Source organism: Eurosta solidaginis, chromosome 1 (genome assembly GCF_040869045.1).
Source record: "Eurosta solidaginis isolate ZX-2024a chromosome 1, ASM4086904v1, whole genome shotgun sequence".
NCBI lineage: Eukaryota > Metazoa > Arthropoda > Insecta > Diptera > Tephritidae > Eurosta > Eurosta solidaginis.
Genome location: NC_090319.1, coordinates 141,537,994 through 141,563,022, shown reverse-complemented (window position 1 = coordinate 141,563,022; position 25,029 = coordinate 141,537,994). Strand labels below are relative to the sequence as shown.

The following is a 25,029-nucleotide window of genomic DNA, read 5'->3' as shown; positions in this document are numbered from 1 at the left end:
CCACCTCAAACCGCGAGTTCGTGCCTTGCCTTTGGAGGTTTGGAACCACTTCCTTCAGCCACCGCAAGCTCGCGATGTTGTCGCACGCTATCACCTTCACACCATTATACTATCCCCCCGAATCAAAGGTTGGAAGGGATTTACTTTCCACAGATCTCCACCTTTCAGTCGTCATTTGTCCGAAAGGACTGCTACGATTAATCAGCGCCACAGTCAGTGACAGTTTTGCCCCATCAATCATCTTCTCGGGAAAAGCCTTAGTCTTAGTGTTATCTCCCTTTGGCACCTCCGAGAAACCTGGAGACTTAGCGTTAACTCCCTTTAGCATCTCCGAGAAAGCCGAAGTCTTAGCGTTATCTCCCTTTGGCTTATCTCCTACTTCTGTAGTGGGAACTTCCCTCTGACTCGCAGCTTTCGAGGTAGTTGCTACCTCGCTATTGGGGCCCATCTGTCTTACAGCTTTAGGCCTACTTGTCTTATCTAAGCGACTGCCCTGCCTCGCGGCTCTAGGACTGGGTCCTTTCTGCCACTTGAAAGCAGGCTTGTCGCCTTCCGCCGAATGTTGCCTCTTCATTCTACCATTCGACGCTTCTTCCTCCTCGTACCGGTTGCTGGACCGAAGGTTTCTCGCAGCAAACCTTTTGAACTGCCTTCGACCTACTTCTACCGCCTCATGGGCCCATTCCAAGCGCTCGATCTCCACTTATGTTGGGTCGACCACTGCTCGCAAGCGTTGTACTATTCTTAGTGCTGCACTTTACTGCGAGTGAGCTCTTTTACTTCCTCTGCTCCGCACACTTCTACTCCGTTTTCATTTGTGTGCTTCTCCAAGACGGAGTTCATTGAATCAGCACTACTCTCGCTCCCCGAGTCCGACGCATCGCTTAATGCGTATTTGTCGTCCTTGGTTTGCGACTCAGTCCTGTTATCTTCGTCCTTATTACAATCAGGTAATGAGTCGTTCATCTTGGTCGTACGACCACCTGCCCGACAAGGGGGGCTCAGGGGTCCAGTATTATATACGGGGAAAGAACCGTCCGCCACAGCAGCGCCTCTTACTGTGGTAAGGCCATCAATACTTCCCGAGGTGGCCTGGTATCGGGAAGGTTCCGTTCGAATACAGCCGAATATATCCCCTGGCTGCAAATCGTCCAATAGGCACGGTCCGCATAACACCCTGGATTAGAGGGTTGGCAGTTCTTGGTGACCGACATCCCGCCGCCCTCCTGTGAGGTGAAACGGCGTAGATGCCAGTCCTAAAAATCCCTTTTTACACAAAATTATAAACATAAATGTGTACAACATTATGAAAACCACATGAAAAGTTTCAAATTCTTCTGCAGATAACCCGCCCAAACCTACGGCCATCCTGTTTACGGTCGTACGACCACCTGACCGACAAGGCGGGCTCAGGGGTCCAGTATTATATAGGGGGAAAGAACCGTACGCCACAGCAGCGCCCCTTACTGTGGTAAGGCCATCAATACTTCCCGAGGTGGCCCGGTATCGGGAAGGCTCCGTTCGAATGCAGCCGAATTTATCCCCTGGCTGCAAATCGTCCAATAGGCACGGTCCGCATAACACCCTGGATTAGGGGGTTGGCAGTTCTTGGTCACCGACATCCCGCCGTCCTCCTATGAGGCGAAACGGCGTAGATGCCAGTCCTAAACAGCTCCGCCTCATAGTCGGGCGCTATGGAGATCGGCTAAGCCCTCACACCAACGACAAGGTGCCTACCATCCGGGTTATGTGGTACATATGTGTACCAACCGCTTTTCAAAACATACTAAGCCATGTTTTCTGTTACAAGAATATAACGAAAATATTCACATATATTTTTTGGATCAAAATGAAATCCGTGCAAAATCCCTTTGTACACAAAATATTTTCCTGTGTACAACATTGTAAAAACCACATGAAAAGTTTCAAATTCTTCTGGAGATATCCCGCCCAACCCCGCGGCCACCCTGTTTACTACTTTGAAGGAACAGATAACAAAAAGGACGTTCACTTCGATGTTGTTACGCTACCGACTGTCAGTCACCCAGAGATCTTAAGCGTAACGTTCGATTATACGATAAAACTGTCAACGAAATTGTATCTCAAGTACAAAGCCGCAACAAAATCCTTAAGTCTCATGCTGGCTAGACTCGGGGAAGAGAGAACGAAACGTTGCTAACCAGTACAAAGTAATCGTGTGCTACGCGTCACCATTTTGGTAGCCTGGTCTTAAAAACACACACGAAGGTGCTGAAAAATTCATTATGAAAGGTTCATCAACTTATTAAAATCATGACGAGACTACTGACACAAAAGCGTGGCAGGGAAGTATTTTACCACAAATCTGACTTAAAATCTGCGCTTTTCAATTGAATGGCGATGGTGTCAGGGGTTTCCTTCATGAAAACATTTACCAAGCATGTTGTGGCACCATTCGAGATGATGGTCCGGATATTTTAGATGTATGACCTCAAATCGTATGCCTTAAAATTATTTCCGCGGTCAGCACCAAAAATAGTGGCATTACCCCAGGCTTTGTTTCATTTCAATGTCGCTTTATGAGACCCTTCATAAGCCCAGTACGCGGAGTTCTACGTTGAAAGTATTAAGCGGAAAGAAAGATTAGACTTCTACACACGGTCCCAACCTCGTGCCGTCTGTTGGCCTATAGAATATACCCGATCACGGAAGCGCTACTTAGGAGTGACTACGGGATTGTTATTTAATACATGCGCTATATAAAGATCACACGCATTATGCTCGTCAAATTCTCTTCATTGTAAATTGTAGCAGCTGGCTTCATATATTCACAACAACCGAACTCTTGGTTAGATGTGTACAATGATTCCCAATGCTCTTTTTTGCTTTGGACTCCTGCCCACAGTTGGCCTTGAGGCATATTGATTGGATGATGAACATATTAATACCCTTTTCAAAACAGAATTTCGCATAATCATAAATTAGCGGGACCTGTATGCTGTATGCCAACTCCCAAATACACTCAATTCGTTTATGAAACCATTGGGCCGTTAAGTAAAAATAGTAAAAATTTCTTTCTAAAGTACTTTGAACTGGTTGCAAATTTCGTTATGGTTAACAAGCAACATTACCTATACACCGCAGCGGTCACTTTGACCTTTATCCACTTCTTATTTTTGCAAAATATTACAAAATACAAAATATTAGTTTCGCTACCATTTTGAATTAGGTGCTTTGCTAAAAAAGTGCTAGGTTTAATACTATTTCAGAAAACGGCCCTTCTGTTCTTCCCCTTTCTCTCATCATTCGCTTTGTATGGGAGTCTTCAAAATGATCTGTCACTACATAGAACACCTGCCTTTATTACATCATGGTTTATTATGTCTTACGTAACTTGAAATTTTGATTAGAAAAAGTTAGCTATAAACTTATTAGAAAAAAAATTATATTAAAACAAGTTCTTATCTTGATCGCCCTCGGAAGTGATTTGGCAAACATTCCGAGTGTATTTCTGCCGTTAAAAGCTTCTCAGTGGAAATTCATCTGCCTTGCAGATGCCGTTCGGAGGTCCTGGCCCGCCAATGTGTAGGGAAAACTAAAAGGAGCACGACGCAAATTGGAAGAGAAACTCGGTCTAAAATCTATTCGGAGGTTGCCGCGCCTTTTATTTATTTTATTTATCGAATCAAGAATTCTATATTTCTCTTTCATCTGCTGACAGAGAAGAAACCTGATCATCTTTATGAAAAATTAATATTTCCAATGTCTGCCCGTATAAATGAGTTCGTCGTTCCTAACTATTCTCTCCTCTCCTCTGTAAGACTTTTTTGGTAATGCTGTTCGAATTTGGAACTCTATTCCAGCTTCTATTCGAGCTAGTCTAAACAAAACCAACCTTACACATTGTTTTGTATGTACAAACACTGATATTTACCATCTATGCCTTTACTTAAATAAACCTTCATTCACTTATGCATTTGATATTGTTACATAAAATTTTAAATTTTGTTATTATATGACGTACATATGTTAATACTTAGTTTTAAGTTTAAATAATTCGTATATCTCTTATTATATAGAATTGTTGTGCTATAAAAGATCGTTTGTCCATCTTATTGCACTAATGCATAGTTTCGAATAAATTTAAATAATTTGAAATTGAAAATATGAGGGCATGGTTTCGCCCGAACTTACACTTCTCTACCTCTTGCTAATCAATTTAAAATATACGTCTCATTTAATAATTTAAAATATACGATCTCATTTAATAAAACACAAAGTTTCTTTACTTTTGGTAAAGGTTCCGAAGTATTCACTTGGATCGAGTAGACTCGATACCATTTACTGAGTATGAGTACTAGCATTGATACTTTGATCCAAGTATTTTAAAAGAATGCCGGTATCGATACATTTTTTTTAAAGTTCTACCACTTACCATACCGAGGACCTATGATCAAGTCCTTGGGCAGGATAGTAACACCAAGACACTATTTACATTTTTCAAATAACAGGGTAGCCCTTCGCCAGTGGCTGGCAATCCTCGATCTACATGAAAACCCTTGCAAAGTATGTTCGCTTTAGAATTTAAGAGTAAACCAAAACATTCAATTGCAACAAGATATTCGCTAATCTAAATTAATTTGCAACAATTTAAATCAATTAATTACCGATGTACCGATCTACACCTTTTCCAGATTAAAATCTGAAGAGGACAATTATATTTTAGAACAGGTACCTGGATCTCGAAAACTGCCATTTGGATTTCAGAGTTCTGAATCATGTTAATAGGAATTCATAAGTGGGAATTGGATTTCAGAAAATCAATATTGAATCTCGGAATGGTTAACTAAGTTTCAGACTGTGTAAATTAGATTTCAGAAAAATGCAATTCAATTTCGGAAATCGGCAATTAGAATTCGGAGGTGTTCAATATGCATTTGAGATACTTGTAAAGGAATTTATAAGTACAGTTGAAGTTATCGAGTCATTTAAAATATTTAATATGCGTGTGCAGATTAAATCACATATAATAGTGTATTATGTGTCCGAGCACAGCCAACGCCTTGTAGTTTTTCCTTCGTCCATTTTTCTCTTCAGGTATAAACAAATCAGTCTTTACGACAATATTTTATCAAGTATTTTGCGGCCACCGTGGTGTGATGGTAGCGTGCTCCGCCTATCACACCGTATGCCCTGGGTTCAACTCCCGGGCAAAGCAACATCAAAATTTTAGAAATAAGATTTTTCAATTAGAAGAAATTTTTTCTAAGCGGGGTCGCCCCTCGGCAGTGTCTGACAAGCGCTCCGATTGTATTTCTGCCATGAAAAGCTCTCAGTGAAAATTCATCTGCCTTGCAGATGCCGTTCGGAGTCGGCATAAAACATGTAGGTCCCGTCCGGCCAATTTGTAGGGAAAAATCAAGAGGAGCACGACGCAAATTGAAAGAGAAGCTCGGCCTTAGATCTATTCGGAGGTTATCGCGCCTTACATTTATTTATTTTTTTTTTTATTTGCAGTTTTCTTGGATTTCTTTATCAAAAACGAAGACTTTATACGGAAAAAAGCGTTTGCAAGGTATTTTCGAAAAACAATCTGAATATTTCTGAAATATATTTTTGAAATACAATTTTCGCAACTATTCTGAAATCCAATCGATTTTTTCTGAAATGCCATTTTCCGATTTCAATCTGGAAAAGATGTAGTGTTTTTAACTCGATACTATACGGTTAGCTGATACTTATAGCACATCTCCACTTAGAGCTTTATTCGAGATTTAGGTACCTGAAAAGATTTAACGCTAAATCTTGCAAGTTTTATCATAGAAAATTAAATCTCGAAACGCAGAAGGCTTGTGTTAAATCTTCAATCATTAAAATATGTCAGGTATGGCAACCTAAAATTCATATATCATGTAATTTTTTGATAGGAAAATATTTTAAGGTAGGAGCAGTTTTTAAATTCATGGATGACAGATGTTTTTTGAAGATTCTCAAGTTAGTACAATACAAAACGTATCAAAACAGAATACTCAGGTACGTTTTTGCTTTGTGAAAGTGTTTGTGTTTATTTCGAAAAGGTTAATTATTTTTGCGCCTGAAAGGCTTCACGAAAATTAAAACTGTGCATGTGGTCCCACTTTATACTCTTTTTAATATAAAAAAATAAAACGTAAAATAAAACTACAGTGTGGCAGTTCGGGTCAAAGTAATAGATTTAATAAATCTATACAGTTAAAGCTCTAGGTGGAGACATGCTATTGTCATACAAAATTAAATCTTGAAACGCAGAAGATTTCAGTTAAATCTTCAATCATAACAATACTTCTGGTATGGCAACCTAAAGTTCATATGTCATGTAATTTTTTGATAGGAAAATATTTTGAGGTAGGAGCAGTTTTTAAATTCATGGATGACAGATGTTTTTTTAAGATTTTCAAATTAAGTTTTTACTGCCAAACGTGAGAAAAAAAGATGTATCAAAATTGAATATTCAGATATTTTTTTGCTTTGTAACACATGCAAAAAAGTATGTATATCATACGAAAGCATACATTTTTTTCTGACTGAAAAATCTTCCCAAAGTCGAAACTCTGCATGTGTCCCCACTTTATAGTTTCTTCAATATGAAAAACTAAAACGTCAAATAAAACTACAGTGGAGAGAATGCAGATTAAAATATGAGATTTAACAAATCTTATCAGTTGAAACTCTAGGTGGAGATATGTTATTACAGAGCTATCGCTGAAATGAGCACCTTATCGATACTTTGCATTCGATGTGTCCCTACATACGAAAGGGGGAGAGTTGCAAAAAAGTTTTTGGTGAATTGACGCTAAGTGTGTACGATGGTAATTATTTGCAAAACATATTTCAATTTATTATTAAGGGTTCATTTTCGCTGACCTAATAATTGAAAGCCAACAGGCTACAAAGCTTGGAACAACCTTTTTAAAAGCATTGTGGATACTTTTGTAAGTTTGGATTTTATTCATTGGGATGCTTATTGATTATGCCTTGTTTTCTAATAATATAATTTTGTATCCCTATATTTGCCTTTAAAACTTTTTTATTTCTTTTCTACACAGATTTGTCAAAAAAGTGTTTGTATAAATCAACGGAAAGGGTGTTACTTGAACTTAAGTTGACGTATATTGATTTCTTATTGATTATCGATACATATACTTCTTAACTTTAACCTGATTGACTTTGCCTGTAAAAACTGTTGTTTTTCGTTGGCTCCAAGATGAGCATAATAGACAGCGGTCGTTATAGGTTGCGTAAGGATTGGGCCAGCGCCTCCATAACGTCATTGGTCGACATCGATGAGCTTGTGGGTGATGAAGTACAAAACCCGCTAAATATAACATCGCCTTTGCCACCATCACAACTTTCACGTCGTAGCTCATTGGCTCAGGGCTTGTTCCCGAACAAAAGCGATAAGAGCCAAAAGCGACGCAGTTCGATTGCCACAACATTTCTTCGGCGGGAGAAAAGTAAGGTGAGTTAAAACGCTTTTATGTAGATACATACATATCGGTGGTTTAATTTACAAAAGCCCTAACCAATTTGAAATTTTACAATACAAGCACATTAAAATTTTTAGTGAGGATCTGTTTTAATACATTACACCGTAATCTGAGAAACGGCAGTTTCAAAATATCACTTTGTTATGGCCTTTGAGAATTAGGCTAACGATGTGTAGCAGGGTTGAGTCATTTTGAAATATAACAAATCAAAATAAAAAATAAAAAATTATTCATCACTTAAAATTTTCTGATTGATGAATAAAAAGTTATTTTTTATTCAAGCATTTCTTGAATAATGAATAACATTTTCTCCTTATTCAATATATTCTGATTGATGATAACCGCCCATAATTTTTTTTTTTTAATTTTGAGTAAAGAGTTGAGTTATTAATCATTATTTAAAAAATATGGAATAACAATAAAATTTAAATTTTTGTTCAGTTATTCAAAAATAAAAAAATAACCCCACCAGGAGCTCTGAAAATATACCCATATGCGTAACAAGTTCGCTTATAGTTCTGATACTTCTTAGGGTAATATTGAGATGATTTTGGCGAGTATTCGCGGGGTGTAATTTCGGAAACACCCTCGGAATCCTCCCGGGGTTAATTTTGGGGTAATTTCGGTACTCCCTCGTGGTCCTCCCGCGGTCTTTTGTAGGTCATTTCGGGGAACTTAAGGGGTAATTTCGGGACGATCTTGGGACTACCTCGGGATACTCCCGGGGTCATTTGGTGGTCATTGCGGACTGGCTTTGGGGACTCCCTCGGGGTCTTTTGTGGGCATTTCGGGATGGTTTTGGGGACCCCTCGGCGTAATTTGGGGGTTATTTCGGGATGGTTTCGGGGACTGCCTCGGGATCCTCCCGAGGTCTTTTGGGGGTCACTTCGGTATGGTCTTGGGGACACCCTCGGGGTCAATTGGAGGTTGTTCCGGAATGTTTTTGGGACTCCTGCGAGGTCATTTAGGGATCATTCCGGAATGTTTTTGGGGACTCCCTCGCGGGGTCATTTGGGTGTCGTTCCTGGATGTTTTTGGGACTCCCTTGGGGTCATTTGGGGGTCATTTCGGGACGGTTTTGGGGACTCCCTCGCGGTCCTACCGGGTTCATTTGGGGGTCGTTCCAGGATGTTTTTGGGGACTCCCTCGGAATCCTCCCGGTGTCATTTGGGGGTTGTTTCGAGATGTTTTTGGGCACTCTCTCGGGGTCATTTGGGGATCGTTCAGGGATGTTTATTTATAAATCGGGATCTATAATTCATGTATTATTTAAAGAAATTTTATATATACATACATATAAAAATATGTAAAGGCATTGTGCAAAGGGTTTGTGATTTCGAAAATTTATAGTCCTCCAAAAACCATGAAAACACCATGTTTATTCTATTCAAAAACTTTCGAATTTTATATATGGAACTGCGAAAACGACATGTATTGTTTTTCAATCAAACCAACAGTTTATGAAGTATTCTTAGACTTATGGGAGAAATAAGGCACAACTCAGAGTCGCGTCGTAAAATGTTGCAAAATATGTACATGAATAATGAAAAATTATTTCATTTTTATGAGTTAAGAGGGGACTGCCCTTATTGCTTTAAATGTATGAAATATATAAATATTATACTTTATTTAATTTTTATTTGTTGTTTTTCGGCCTTCAATATTTAAATTATTAAATTTTTCGAGCTCAAGGCAATATAATAAGAGATACATACTTGAAATTCTTCATATTATCAATATAGAGAGCGACAAACGGGTAAATTTTAAAACGGACACGGAAAATTGTGCTTCGGCCTATAAGCAGCTAATAAGCAGAAACAAGAAAGCTCTTTGAGAGTGATTTGTCAGTTTATTGTCCCACCAATATTTGTATTAGAATGTTAGACAACAACAGTTTACCTGTAGCTGATATATGTATATGTATGCTGAGCGCGACTTACAGTTGGAGAAATTTGTACATGGTTGTTTTTGATCAAAATTTGTTTATACCTACGGGATTTATTTGTTTACATTATGTTTATATTCGTTTGATATGTAATATTTTACAATTAGTCGATCAGGCACAGCCAAGATTGTAGGTGGTGTTATAGTGATGTATGTAAAATGCACTTTTTGATGTTTTTATTGTTTTTAATCTTTTTAGTCCTGAAGATGATCTCAGATTGAGGTAGAAATATCGATCAATTATTAAACAAATATATTAATTGAAACATATAAGATATTTCGTTTTATTTATGCGTGGCCTTGACCTCGAAAAATTGAATAATTTATTTAATAATTTGGGAAAAATTTAAACAACGTGACATCAACGTCCTGGGCCCGGGGTCTCTCAGGGGGCCTGCGATTTAGAGGTAATAAGACATTTTTTTTAAATTCTTTAGTTGTTCCATGTGCAAATTTTAAGCCGAATTTCAAAAGCAACGAATATTGATAATGATTTTTGCCTGAGCCTGAGGAGACAATAAAAACATCGAACAAAAATGTGTTTCTCAGGGGGCTCGCGATTTAGAGGTACTAAGACATTGTTTTTAATTCAGGAGAGTCTTTAGTTTTTCCATGTGCAAATTTTAAGCCGAATTTCAAAAGCAACGAATATTGATAATGATTTTTTGCCTGGGCCTGAGGAGACAATAAAAACATCAAATAAAAATATGTTTCTCAGGGGCCCGCGATTTAGAGGTACTAAGACATTTTTTTAATTTCAGGAGAGTCTTTAGTTTTTCCATGTGCAAATTTTAAGTCGAATTTCAAAAGAAACGAATATTGATAATGATTTTTTGCCTGGGCCTGAGGGGACAATAAAAACATCAAACAAAAATGTATGTTTATATGAATCCGCAATCGTAAAGTTTTCGTGGTGACACTGATGAAGGTTCATCTTCAAAAAGTCTTTCAACAATACCACCAAATCTGTATCAAAGTCCAGATTATTTAAGCGACTTCGATATCGGTACCGCGAATAATGAGTTTTTGCGATCTGAAGAAGTCAACCAAATAATTCTTCGAGGTCATCAAAAGTGTCCTGTTATTTTTGCACGTGATTGTCATGACGAGGCATTTCCTACCTCGTTGTTAAACAGAATCTTGCCAAATGGAGAGAAAGTGGAGCGTGAATGGTTAGTGTGGAGTGCCAGTACCAATGATTTTTATTGCCTACCATGTCTATTAAGCACCAACTCTTTAATTCGACCTAAAATTTGCTCTGCGGATATTCGAAATTCTAGGTATGGAAGAAGATATACGATAAACTGTCATCACACGAAAATCCTCAAGATCACATTAAATGTTATACTCAATGGCGATCTTTACAAAAACTAATTCAAAAGGAGGCTACAATTGATACACTAATCAATGATCAGCTAATCACTGAAACTCAAAAGTGGAAAGAAATTTTATGTTGAATTTTGGATACTATTTTATTTTTGGGTGAAAAAGGCCTAGCTTTCAAAGGCAAAAGTATATATCTTGGTGAACGAAACTATTGACATTTTTTGGGAATCTAAGTTCTCATAAGCCAATACGATCCAATACTTAGAGATCATTTGGAGAAAGTTAGGATTTCACAACAGCAGCACAAACGTTTACAAGTTCACTATCCTTCCCCAGACATTCACAACGAGTTTATAGAAATTTGTGCAAAGCACGTGCGGGAAACTATATTAGATCAAGGCAAGAAAGCCAAGTATTTTGCTATTATCGTTGATGCTATGCCAGATGCTAGTCACGTTGACTACGTTCATTTTGCGCTAACTCCATTTCAATTCGAAAGCAACAAATTTTAAAATTCAAGAACGGTTTTGGCTTTCGTGAATTGTAACCAAAAAACTGGTCATAAAATCGCTGATCTAATTTGCCATATTTGATTGAAGATTGTCGTGCACAATACGTACGATAACAGCGCCAATATGAAAGGAGCTTACAACGGAGCACTGCGTCACATTCTCGACAAAAACTCGAATGCTGATTACTCGCCTTGTGCAACCCACATTCTCAATTTAGGTGGTGTTGATGCTGCAGAATGCTGTACAGCTGCAATTACTTTCTTCGGAGTTGTACAAAAATGTTTTACTATTTTCAGCAGCACTCCACAACGAGGGGACATCCTCAAAAAAAAAAAAAAAAAAAAAAATGTACCGAGCTCTCTTCATAGTCTTTCAGCCAAAAGCCAAATTTGACTGCGCAAGCATACGGCGATGTTACCGGCATTCTCAAGTACATCAACACGTTCGAATGTATCTTGCTGTCCTCAATTTGGTACAAAATACTGACTACCATTAATGAAAGAAGCATGGTCCTCCAAGCTAGAGACGCCACCATAGATGTTGAGGTCCGACATGTAGATGCCTTATTAGCTGATTTGAAGTCGATCAGGAACCAATGGGAAATAATTTTAAACGAATGCAAAACAGTTGCTATTCAATTGAACATCTCGCCAAAGTTTCCGGACGTTCGAAAGAGAAAACCCAAAACACGTTCTGAAGATAATTTAAATGAGATGATAACGGATGATCCAGAGTTTGATTTTAAAAACACGAACTTTTAGTTGAAAACGAAGGAAACCAAAGGAAAATATGCATTAAAAGTTGGTTGCATTCCCGTGCCTTTGTAAATTATTAAAGGCAACTAGGAAAGGAAAGGACTAGAGAAAAAAGTGATTTCTAGTTTCCAACACATTTTAGCCTTTTAATCGCTTCAACAATGTCTAGCCAAGCTTTTGTGGTGTTGAATACTCTTTTTCGCTTTGGTAATATACCTATCACGCACTTTTATTAACAAAAATAAAATTTTCTAACTAATTACACAAATTTCCATACAAAAAAATTTAAACAAACTTCTTGTTCTTCCTTTTTTTCAAGCGTAGGTACGTCCAGCGACCAACATTAATGTACGCTTAGGTACATGAAACTTTCATGCTTTGTCCCTTTCATGGAGCTTACGCCTCATGTGCAGCTCTCCATTCAAGTACACGTGTTCGACATCTAAGCGTATAGATTTCGCCTGCAGCGTCTAATACGCGTCTATGACGCGTAGCCTCGTGTGCACCTTGCCTTAACCATTAACAACATTAACATGCATAAACATGTATGTACATATGTGAAGCTGATATAAAATGAGAACACATACATCCATACATACCTATAAATGCACTTCCGAAGTTAAATAACGCTTGCGCATGATGCTGTTTTTTATCTATTTGAACTAATTCACCATCTATGTATGTGATGCATAATGTTATGTGCAAGCACGGTTGCCACTTTGGTCCATTTGGACCAAAAAAGGGTCCCTTCCAACCCCATTTGGTCCGCTGGTCCATTTTCTTAAATTTTGGTCCTTTTTGAGGCAGTTGCCACGATTTTGGTACTTTTCTTTCTTTTACACTCAGGTAAAAATTCACAATTTTGCCCAAAAAATTTGCAGCACGTTCGTTAACCCACATATAATTTTGAAATTACTTCAATGAATGTCCACAAAAACTTGCTCAGTCAATAAAAATGTACGAGAACAGTGATGTTTCACCTAGGAAATAAGTTAGGCGAGACATTAAAAAGGAAAGTGTTGACACACACTGTCGTTAATTGTTGATGAAACAACCGACTTATGAAAAAAACTCTTGTTTAATATTTATAATAATAATGGCTAGATATTTCCATCGGTTATTAAACACTTAGTGAAAGATTTTTGTCACTAGTAGAGCTAAAAGTTTGTATTTCAAATGCACGTGCGCCTTTAAGAAATTTGTCAGGGCTTGCAGCTGATGATGCGTGCAGTTTAATGAATTGAAAACTAAGTAAAAGAATGAAACTAATTTATTTTTATGAGTTTTAAGCGGGGATTACCCTTATTGCTTTAAATATATGAAAACATTTATTTGAAGCAATTTTTAATTTTATAATTTATTTAATGATTTGGGAAAAATTTAAGCAACGTGACATCAGGACCGACAAGGCGACAGCTGTTTCGATTATACCTTGTAAATCACTTCAAAGCCTTTTCTCCCGGGAGTGGGATTTGAACCCGCACTCCTACGATGTTTGAAGTGTTACAAACGTGGCTGAATGCGCTTTAGTGAAATAAGGAACAGTAAAGTTAAACTATTTTGATGCATTCCCTTTAATTCAACATGTGAAAAAAATCCTAAAAAAAATGGCAGAGAAATCTCCCTTTCAATCACATGCTAGCAAAGTATTTCAGCGTGCCGATTTCCCTATTAAAATTGACCACCAATCACCAATCACGATTTATAATACTTTCCAGTATTGGGTAAAATTAATCTAATGAGTAGAATGAATCTAATGGGTAGAGTTCCAATCCGTCAGCACCAATGGGACACGGTTTGTTTTGCAATGTTCTGGCTATGCAGCTCACTTAACTCATTTGAAAATTTTCACTGGATACATGCTGGCAAATATTCATCGAATACCTACTAAACTCTGTAATGCAAATTCAATAAAACTAAATTAAGCTTAAAAGTATCTATACAATAATAATAATAAGATGAACGCACACTAAAGCTGAGTTTCATTCTATTCTTTGGACGAGGAAGGTGCTAATGCCCCTATTACCGTTTACAACTCCACTCTGGTTGGGTTGAAATTTCGCAATTTGGTATTACAGATTACAACTCAACCTCCCTGCAAAAATTGTTGGATTACGTGTTCCATTTTCTTCATGTTGGAGTACTCTAACAATACTCCTTTGCAATGCGTTTGCGGACCACCATCAGCCGATCATTGCTCGTTTTTTAACGACAGTGATCACGACACGATGACGATCGAACAGAGTTGCCAAAAGTAAAATATTGCATGCAAATAATTAATAATAAAATTTTACTTTGGCAACTCTGATAAAATGCAACAGCGCACTGGTTTTATGTATATATATTATATTAGTTTCTTTATTCACGTATGCGTATGCGTATTATATTAGTTTCTTTATTCACGCAAATGTAAATAACATAAGAATATTCATTTACTTTCATTTTAAATTAAATTCACTTCAATAATTCTTTCCGACACAATTCCTCTTTAGTACTTTGGCATTTGAAGTTGTTGTTGTTGTTGTAGCAATGCTCGCCCCACCTAATAGCCGCGACCGATCACAAATTGTCATCAATATCCTCTAACGGGAGTCCAAGGAAACTTGCCGTTTCAACAGGGGTGGACCATAAGGAAAGGGGTGTTAGAGGCGTTGGTTCCACATTACAATTGAAGAGATGGTTTGTGTCATGTGGGGACACATTGCAAGCGGGGCATACATTTTGTATGTCGGGGTTGATTCTGGATAGGTAAGAGTTTAACCTATTACAGTATCCAGAACGAAGTTGAGCAAGAGTGACACGCGTTTCCCTGGGGAGTATGCGTTCCTCTTCCGCAAGTTTTGGATAATTTTCGTTAAGTACTGGATTCACCGGGCAATTCCCGGCATAAAGGTCCGACGCCTGTTTATGGAGTTCACCAAGGACCTGCTTGTGTTTTTTCACTTCATACGGCTGGGTTCTCAGGTGCCGTATTTCCTCAAAATGCTTACGGAGATGACTCCTTAAGCCCCTAGGCGGTGCTGGTTCATCAATCAGATGTCTGTTGGGATGCCCAGGTTTCTGGGTATTCAACAGAAACTGTTTGGTCAGCATCTCATTTCTCTCCCTGATGGGGAGTATTCTCGCCTCATTATGCAGATGGTGTTCTGGGGACATAAGAAGACAGCTCGTGCCGATTCTGAGAGCAGTATTTTGGCAGGCCTGTAGTTTCTACCAGTGGGTGATTTTTAGGCTTGGCGACCATATGGGTGACGCGTAGCACGTAATCGGCTGGCTAATTGCTTTGTATGTAGTCATGAGCGTTTCTTTATCTTTTCCCCAAGTACTGCCAGCGAGGGATTTGAGGATTTTGTTACGGCTCTGAATTCTCGGAACAAATGCGGCTGCGTGCTCACCAAAAAGTAGATCCTGATCAAACGTCACACCCAAGATTTTGGGGTGTCGGACAGTCGGTAGCGTAGTGCCATCGACGTGGATGTTCAAAATGGTCGACATTTGGGGCGTCCATGTTGTAAATAAGGTCGCGGAAGATTTAGTCGGTGATAATGCCAGGTTTCACGAGGCGAAAGAGATCAGGGAGGTAGCCGTTTATTTTATTGCATAGCGCATCGATCTTTGGGCCTGGGCCTGTGGCCATTATTGTGCAGTCATCGGCGTAAGAAACGATTGTGACTCCTTCCGGTGGTGAAGGTAGCTTAGATATGTAGAAATTAAGCAAAAGTGGGGATAGGACACCACCCTGTGGCACCCCCTGTTTAATTCTCCTTGGTTTTGATGTTTCGTTTCTAAATTGCACCGATGCCTGCCGACCACCCAGATAATTTGCGGTCCACCTTTTAAGACATGGGGGAAGGGTAGACCCTTCCAGGTCCTGCAGCAACGAGCCATGGTTGACCGTATCAAAAGCTTTTGATAGGTCTAGCGCTACGAGTACTGTTCTATGGCGGGGGTGTTGATTTAAACCGCAATTTATCTGGGTGCTAATGGCATTTAGTGCGGTGGTAGTGCTATGGAGTTTTCTGAAGCCATGCTGATGAGGGGCTAGCTGCAAATTTGCTTGGAAATAAGGGAGCAAAATGGCTTCAAGCGTCTTTGCCACTGGCGATAGGTGAGATATCGGACGATACGACTCACCTATGTTAGCTGGTTTCCCAGGCTTTAGTAGCGGGACCACCTTGGCCATTTTCCATTTCTCAGGTATGACAAAGGTGGAAAGAGACAGATTGAAGACATGCGCTAAATATTTGAACCCCTCTTTCCCTAGGTTTTTAAGCATCGGCATGGCTATTCCGTCTGGGCCCACTGCTTTGGATGGTTTAGCACGACCAATGGCGTCCTCAACCTCTTTAGCGGTGATGGTGATAGGTGACGCGCTGAATTTGTGTTTATGTGCGCGTCTATTGGCTCTCCGTCTATCTTTGTCGACCGTAGGATGCATTATATATTGTCGGCAGAAAGCGCTCGCGCATTTTTTCGCGTCCGACAGCACTTTGTCGCTAAAGGCGATGGAAACTTTGTCTTTGTGCTTAGTCGGATTCGATAGGGACTTTACGGTGGACCAAAGTTTACCCACACCGGTAGAGAGGTTACAACCTCTTAGGTGCTCCTCTCATTTCGCCCGCTTGTGTCCATCTACAAGCAATCTGATGCGTTGGTTTATATCCCTTATTTGGGGGTCGCCTGGGTCAAGCTGTCTTATAAGGGCACGTTCTCTCGCTAAGTTTGCGGCCTCCGCCGGGAAGTGGGCCGGATTTCGGGAATTCTCCCGGCGGGAATGAAATGTGCCGAGGCGGATTTAATGATCTTACGGAAGGCACGCTCCCCTTGGCGGGCATCAGTCGGGATAGGGAGGGCAGCTAGGCGGCTGTCTGTAAAGGATTTATATTCTTCCCACTTTCCTTTTTTGAAGTTTATGAAAGTGCGTTTTTCAGTGACGATGAAGTCGGCGTTACGCTCAAGCGAAATAAGTATGTGCAGGTGGTCGGATGCCAATGTTACCATCGGCTGCCAGTTGACACAGTTTACGAGTTCTGCGCTCACGATTGAGATATCTGGCGAGCTGTGACAGCTTCCTACCATACGTGTGGGGGCGTCTCCGTTTATTGTGCAGAACGTCGTTTCTTCTATTTGATCCGCCAACATCTCACCCCTACTGTCCGCCCGCAAGTTTGAATGCCATAGATCATGATGGACATTGAAATCGCCTAAGATAATGCGATTGTTGCCAGTGAGTAAGGCCCTGATATTAGGGCGGTATCCACTGGGGCAACAGGTGGCAGGAGGGATGTAGATGTTGATGATTTCTAGGTTTGCATCGCCTGACCGGACAGATAGGCCTTGACGTTCTAAGACATTGTCCCTGCGGTCGATGCCAGGATCAAATATACAATATTGCACAGAGTGGTGTATGATAAACGCGAGACCGCCTCCATTTCCGCTCTCGCGGTCTTTCCTGTGGACGTTATACCCAGAGCAGGTCTGCAATGCAGATCTTGCTGTGAGTTTAGTCTCTTGAATCGCAGCAATGCGGATGTTGTGCCGCTTCATGAAATCGACTATCTCCGTAATCTTCCCAGTTAGTCCATTACAGTTTAACTGCAGAATTCTGAAGTGCATAAGGGGAGACGTCGCCACTCTTGGGGTAAGTGACGGGTGACTACGCCTGGGTTGGGGAAGGCCAGGACGCAATTGCTGTTGTGGCCCTAGGACTGGGCGTCCTTTGGCAAGCATTGGGTTACCCGGATGATTTGGGTTTGCGACCTGGCAACATGGCGCGATGAAACCCGTCGGAGGGTTGCCGTCGCGGAGACCAGAACATCTAGGGAAGTGGCACCACCCAAGGCAGGAGCTGCATTGGGCGGATGTCGCAAACATATATATTCTGTGCTGGCAAACGGTGCAAACGGAGGTAGGGACTAAAAGTCTGTTTCCCTGATCTACACGATTGCTGCCGGAAAAGAGGGGGAGAAGACGGGGGCAGGGACTGTTGCGCAGCATTGCTTCCGACTCTACTACGAAGATTGTAGTTATGAGTGGTAGCAGCTGTTTGAGTTGTTGGCGCCGTGGGGCGTGAGCAGCAGCGGGTACTTGTTGTGGCTTGCAGAGTCGCGGGGCTGCTGGAAGGTAGTGGGGGGGGGGGGCGCTTAAACGTAGACTACGGGACGCCCTTGGGCGTGAACAGCAAGGAGCCACAAAATATTTATAAAAGTTACTTGGACGTCGGGTTTTGGGATCAAGCCCAGAACAACCTGTCCGATGCAACCATCCCTTGCACGAGACACACTGAACAGAGTATGACCGTCCTAAAAGGATTCTTTTCCGGCAGATGCAGCAAAACCATTTCTCAGGACCGGGGTCAGGAGACGGACCCGGATTGGCTTCGATGCCTTCCCGGAGTAAGAGAATATGGAGCAGTCCTGCTGCAAGGAGCTGCTGGGAGGATGACAATTTGTGGGAGGGACGAAACAAATTAGATGGGGTCACACTGAAATGACAGTCCTTGGTCTGGAAAAATCACGAGTCGCTCCGGTACATAGAACCGACTGCCTTGGGAAGCGCCATTTGGCATATGATCATCTGTGGGTGCTCCATGGAGTACTACAGTGAAAGTACTTTGGATAGTACTCTCACGTATGTACTCTAGGACATCGGAATGTTAATTGGAGCACATTTTTTGTATAAATACAGATTAGATTTGGAGCAGTCCTATACTCCCAAAGGAGTATTCCTTACATTATTTATAGAGTACTCGCGTTTTTTGAAGGGCTGTCAAAAAAAATGTCGGTTGAGTTGTCTAGTCTAACAACTTTTTGTGGCATTACCGTTTACAACCTTGTGTTGGTGTTTGTCAAAGACGCCAAAATCTTACAACGATTACTAGCAGTTGTCTCATACAATTTTGCAGTTGTTTTGAAAAAAGGTATCGTTTTACAATACGGTTTACCACCTAATTTTTTACAAAAAATTTCAAAGTTGGTATCAAAAGACACGTTTCGACCTCCGCTTTTAGAATCCGAAAACAAAAATTAAAAATGTAATTTTTGTTTTCGGTTAAAATTTTCATGTGGTTGTTGTATTTTGCCGGATTTTTTGTACACACTAATGCAGAAAGGCGTTGGATCCACCCAGGGTTATTTTTACAAATCGCGGCCGAAGGCCGCCAACGCAGAAATATGTTCTGCGCAAAAAAACTATGGATCGGGCCTCATCTTTCGGACCCTCTCGGGGCTATTTTATGGGTTTTTGTAAATATTTTTCGACAGAAATGAAATTTTCAATTTCCGCCTAAAAACGGAGATCGAAACACGTCTTTTGATACCACCTTTGATAAGAGTTAGATGGTGCACGGTCTCATAAAACGTTACCGAATAAAAACAAAAAATTGAAAGCCGGTAGTTAAACCTTTTTTAATCAAACAATAATCAATCATTTTGTACACATTTATAGAAAAAACAACGTTTAAACAAAAGATTACACTGAATAACTTTTTGACTTTATGGAGCGACATTCCAAAGTTGGACGAGGCTGGCCGTAGTTCGGATGCAGCCAAAATAGGTGAAATTATGCGAACCCGAGTCCCAGTAATACTAATCACTACTCCTGGGAATCCTTATTTAAAGTAAAATACAATTTTTGCTGTTTGGGTTTCAATCCACTTCGCACAAATATGCTCGCCTATAATATCTAAAAGCAGCCCAACACCGAAATCATTTCCACAGCATTTTTGACAGCTACCATATCAGCAAGGTATCTGAGTGTGGCGCATAATTTTAAAATGGGTGTAAAGCCTTCCCTCGAACGCGTTTGAGGAAATGGTCCTTAATTGTGTTTAGTAATGAGCAAAATGCTTCCTTTCAAATCTGCAAAATAACTTCATTTGAAGCTCATCATTTGTCACTTAAACATTTTCTTGCTTGGTGATTGGTAGTATGAAGGGATAGGAATGATCACGCGAATGTTTTCCGTATTTGCGACATGTCAAACACCAACATTTTCGCCATTGTAAAGTAGATTTCATATCACATAATATCTTGTAATAACTTTTATCACTTTTACGAATGCTTAAATTTCCGCCACAAATTGGTCACCTGTTCATTTATCTGTCAAATCATCACTTTCTTAGGTTGGCAACACCAATTCAACTTCAACTGAAATAAGTTGTAATTCGTAATACCAAACAGGAGGTGAGTTGTCTTAAAGTTGAGTTGTTTTAATTACAACTTAACTAAGTTGAGTTGTAAACGGTAATAGGGGCATAACATTTTAGCGACAGTGAACTACGCCATATTGCTTCGATGAGTTAATTTACTTACATTTTAAGTACAACCAGAAAGGTAGGTTGCTCCTAGCCTTTGCCGGATACCACACGGATTGTGTTCATGCTGCTGGGTGTCATATGAGAAAGTCCACTGCGCAGCTTCTTCCACTTGCTGCAGGCAACCATATCTCACAAAAAAGGGACCCCAAATACAATAGTATTTCCACAATACTAAAAATTTTTCGGGCCCATGAGGGGAGCTTTTCAACAAATATTCTACTGTGAAATTAAATAAAAATACAACAGTTAAAAGAAACAATATAGGGGATGTAGCTTCGACTTACGACCCTTGAAAACATTCTGGTCAACTTCTGCTTCGCGAAAAGCTAAGCTATATTTTGAACTGCGATTAATACGCATTAGGGCTCTGCAAAAGATTATTTTTAACATCGTTTAGTGTGGCCATGGCATAATATTTGTTATTTGTGAATGTATGGCAACTCACTACTTGTCAATTAAATCTAAATGTATTGCAACCCTTTTTTCATCTCGCTTTGCTTCTTTGTTTACCTCTTCCGTTATTATTAAATCTATAAAATCCCAACTTGCAAGAATTCGGGAGCCATTTTTTATTTTATACGTTGGAACACGCATTGCTAGCGGGAGCGAAAACTGTGATAAGTGTCACTGTTATAAATTGTAATTGCTATTTATAATGTCTTATTTGTTATAGAAATAAACAGTGCTATTGCAAGCAAGTTCTCATCCAGCTTCCGCCTTTTATTACGTTTACAGGCTCTGAATGAGGAGTTTTGTTCCACGCATAAATCAATTATATGTTCAGACATTAAAGATGACCATGAATATTTTACTAATGATGTTGCCGCCCAATTTGAAGAAATTCACTTGGAACTCTTCTGTCTGGCAAAACAGCAGCAAACAGATATGTTCCCCCTGTATCGGATTGCGAGGAGACAAAGACTAAGAACCAATCATCTGATTCTCAAGTGCGATGTGTCGCTCCTGCTCAATTCCCACGCTTACCAGTACCCTCGTTTTCTGGCAAGTTCACCGATTGGCCAAACTTCAATGATTTATTCAATCGACTAATTCATAACAACGTTGAATTAAATTTTATCCATAAATTTCATTATTTGAAGCAGGCATTGGTAATTGACCGTGATCTGGGCATACATCAAATGCTTTTAACGGAAGTAAATTATACCACGGCATGGGAGTTGTTAATAAAACGTTATAGTAATCCGCGTATAATATTTTCCCATCATATGAATACGTTATACAATTTACCAGTTCTCGTTAAAGAAAAGGCAGACGACATAAAGACTACTTTATGTGGCGAATGTCTGTCAATGAATTTAAACGGCTTAAGTTTCAAATTAGGAAATGGGATCATTGGATTGTACATTACTGAACAACCAAACTACCAGTTGAAACACACTCCGTATGGGAGCGTCATCTAGGAAGCAAAATAGAGATTCCTACCTTTTCTGATATACAAGACTTTTTAACCAATCGTCTCTTTACGATTGATGCAAATCCATCTGCTAGTCATTTGTTCAAACAAGTTCTTTTGGCCACGGCTTTAGTTTCACTGCGGAACGAATCCACAAATCAATCCTTAATATTTTATGCTCTTATAGATCAAGGTTCGGAAGGAACGCTATCTCGGAGTATGCAGTTCAACGCTTCGGCCTTCAGCGTCATCCTACTTCTGCAGATATCTGTGGAGTTGGTCCTAGTGCACTGAGCCAATCGAAATTTGTAGTTAACTTCACTATACATTCTTCCCTTCACTATACAAATTTACTTCTTTCTTGGCGCTGACATAATTGCGCAAATCTTATTACCGGAAATGAGGGTCGGTGCGTTTAATCAACCGATTGCTCAAAAACCCACCTCGGCTGGATTTTTCTGGGTCGAATCGATTATTCCCCACCTCCTGCTATTGAGGTGCACTGGATCATATTAACATTGAACTAGAAGGGCTTGTGCAAAGATTCTACGACAGCGAACAAGTGCCTGCTGAAAACACAATGTCAGAGAAAGACAAGTGTTGCGAAGAGTTTTTTTGCACAACCCATATGAGACAAACTAATGAAAAGTACCAGGTTCGACTTCCATTAAAATCAATCTACGACCCTAATCAAACTTTAGGACGATCCAGGCAAATTGCACTCAATGGGTTTTTACAACTGGAGCGTAAATTTCAGCGTGACGAAACATTCCGTTCTCAATACACGGATGGTATACACGACTACTAAATAAGCCTACGTTTAGCTTCTACGTCTTACCACATCACGCAGTACTCAAGATGTATAACTCCATCTCGAAAATTCGAATCGTTTATGACGCTTCGTCAAAAACTTCAAATGGCCGTTCGTTGAGTGATTTTTTGTGCACTGGTCCACCCTTGCAAAATGACCTACCTGCACTTATTCTTAACTGGCGTATACATAAATTTGTTTTTATAGCTGACATCCAAAAGATGTACAGATGCATTGACATGCACCAAGATGATGTGCATTATCAACGAATTCTTTGGCGAGCTAAGGATGGACAAGTGCAAGAATACTGCCTCACCACGGTTACCTTCGGCACGCCACATACTGCAATAAGGGTTATTCACCAAATCGCACGCGATGAGAAAGAGCATTTTCCACTCTCCGAGGATATTTTGCTGAATGATGTTGACGTAGACGATGTACTTATCGGCAGCGACACCGTCGCTAAAGCAATACAAATGCGCAACCAACTTATTTCAGGCCTCCAATCTACCGGTATGAAACTACGGAAGTGGTCAAGCAATATGCCTGATCTATTGCAATCCATCCCCGACATCATTCATTTAGTTCAAGTTGTCGTCTCAACGAAGACCAAACCATTAGAACTTTTAGCTCGCAGGGGTAGTGAACAAAAAAAAAACACCTAAAGTGAAGAAACAAGAAAGAAAAAGTTGGGAAAAACGGAAACTCAACTAAAAAGAAAAAGTTTGTGAAAAAAAATTTTAGAAAAAAAAATTGTTTGAAAAACAAAATTGAAAAAACACATACATACTGTTTGACACATTATCAAATCGTTACCAATCACAATTTATAATACTAGCCAATATCGGGTAAAAATAATCTAATCTGTAAAATTGATCTAATGGGTAAAACGAATCTGATGGGTAAAGTTCGAATTCGTTAGCACCAATGGAACACAGCTTTGCAACGTTCTGGCTCTGCAGCTGACTTCACTCATTCGTTTTTTCTTCACTAGATACTTGGAATTTTTTCACCGAATACATAAAACTTTGTACAACTAATTATCAAACTCTTTCAAATTAAGATTAAAAGTATTTATTCAATAATAATCAATTAAACACGAACACAGCTGAGTTTTCCTCATTTATTCAAGTTTGAAGAAAAGTTCCTGGCATTCTGGCGGTTTTCAACAGCGCCACATATACTCTGGTGAGTTGGTATAATATAAGTTCAATTGCCACAAGAAAAGCAAGGTGCTCCCCTTATTTGCTGGATAACAACAAACATATTTTGTTCCTGCTAACGCCATACCTATTGCGGCTGAGTTATAGACATAATTGGAAGTCCACAGCGCAACCTCTGTTCCAAGTGCTCCACTCAATTACGCCACGCGTAAGTGTTAAACCTTTTTTTAATTTTGTAAAGTTCAATATTGCAGCTGGTCCTTCGAGCCGGATCTCTTGATCTGGCTAATCGAATAACCGCAACGTTTCCTGTCTAAAAATTATTTCCCCCAACATGGCCGAAGTCAGGTCCCTCGAGTCCAAAGTCCAGTTGCAACAAAACCGTTTTGAATTATTAATAATCGCCGCTGAGCCTATACTAAACGCCTCTGTAGCGGAGTTAACCAAAATTAAAATTCAATTGCGCCTTGACCACCTGGAAAAGACTAGGGAAAGAATTGAACGTGGACACGTATCAATATACGCATTAAAATTTGAGGTTATAAAAGATAACGACTATATAAGCAATAACGTGTTTCCTAGCATGTACGAAGTTTATGATCAACAAAGGGTATTTTTATTAGAAAAACTTGCTCAATTCTATGCAGCAAATCCACACGACGGATCTGTTCTCCGCGAAGCCCCTGCATCATCCACCCGAGCCAGATTACCTGAATTGGTTCTTCCCACGTTCGATGTAAACTTCAGAAGTTGGAGATCCTTCAACGATATGTACACTTCACTTGTCGGGTCTAGTTGGGTTATTGACAATATCACAAAGTTACAATATCTTAAGCGAAGTTTATCCGGGGAAACAGCGCGTCTGCTAGCCACCTTTGCAATCACTTTTGACAATTTCGTTCCAGCGTGGAATAAATTAGTTGCACGCTATGAGGGAAAACGCGTTCTTATTGAAACTCAGCTTGAAGCCTTATTTACGGTTAAAAAACTCACGTAGCAGTCTGCAAAAGAATTACAATGGTTGCTTTCAACTGTCAGCTCTTAAAGCTCCTGGAGCTCCTGTCGACTCTTGGGACATCATGATTGTCCACCTTGTTACTCGGTGCCTTGACTCAACCACACGTCAAGCATGGGCGCTTGACCAAGGTGCATCCGCAACCCCAACCGGCCTGTCAGCTGTCCCCAAGTTCATCGAAGCTCGTGCTGCTGCACTTGAAACAATCGATCGTCATGACTCCATTAAGTCGCAAAATAGTAAAAAGGTTAAAAGTCATGCCACAAC

At 39.9% G+C, this 25,029-nt stretch overlaps 1 protein-coding gene across 5 annotated transcripts in view; it reads left to right on the top strand.

The window, feature by feature from the left end:
• mtd (mustard) overlaps window positions 1-25,029 on the top strand; it is a 2,476,738-nt gene that overhangs the window by 102,456 nt on the left and 2,349,253 nt on the right. For all 5 annotated transcript variants that reach the window (XM_067759877.1, XM_067759878.1, XM_067759880.1 and 2 more), the window contains exon 2: window positions 7,065-7,477. In XM_067759877.1, coding sequence (XP_067615978.1) covers window positions 7,223-7,477 — 255 coding nt within the window. In that variant the 5' untranslated portion in view covers window positions 7,065-7,222. The remainder of the gene's footprint in view (window positions 1-7,064; window positions 7,478-25,029) is intronic.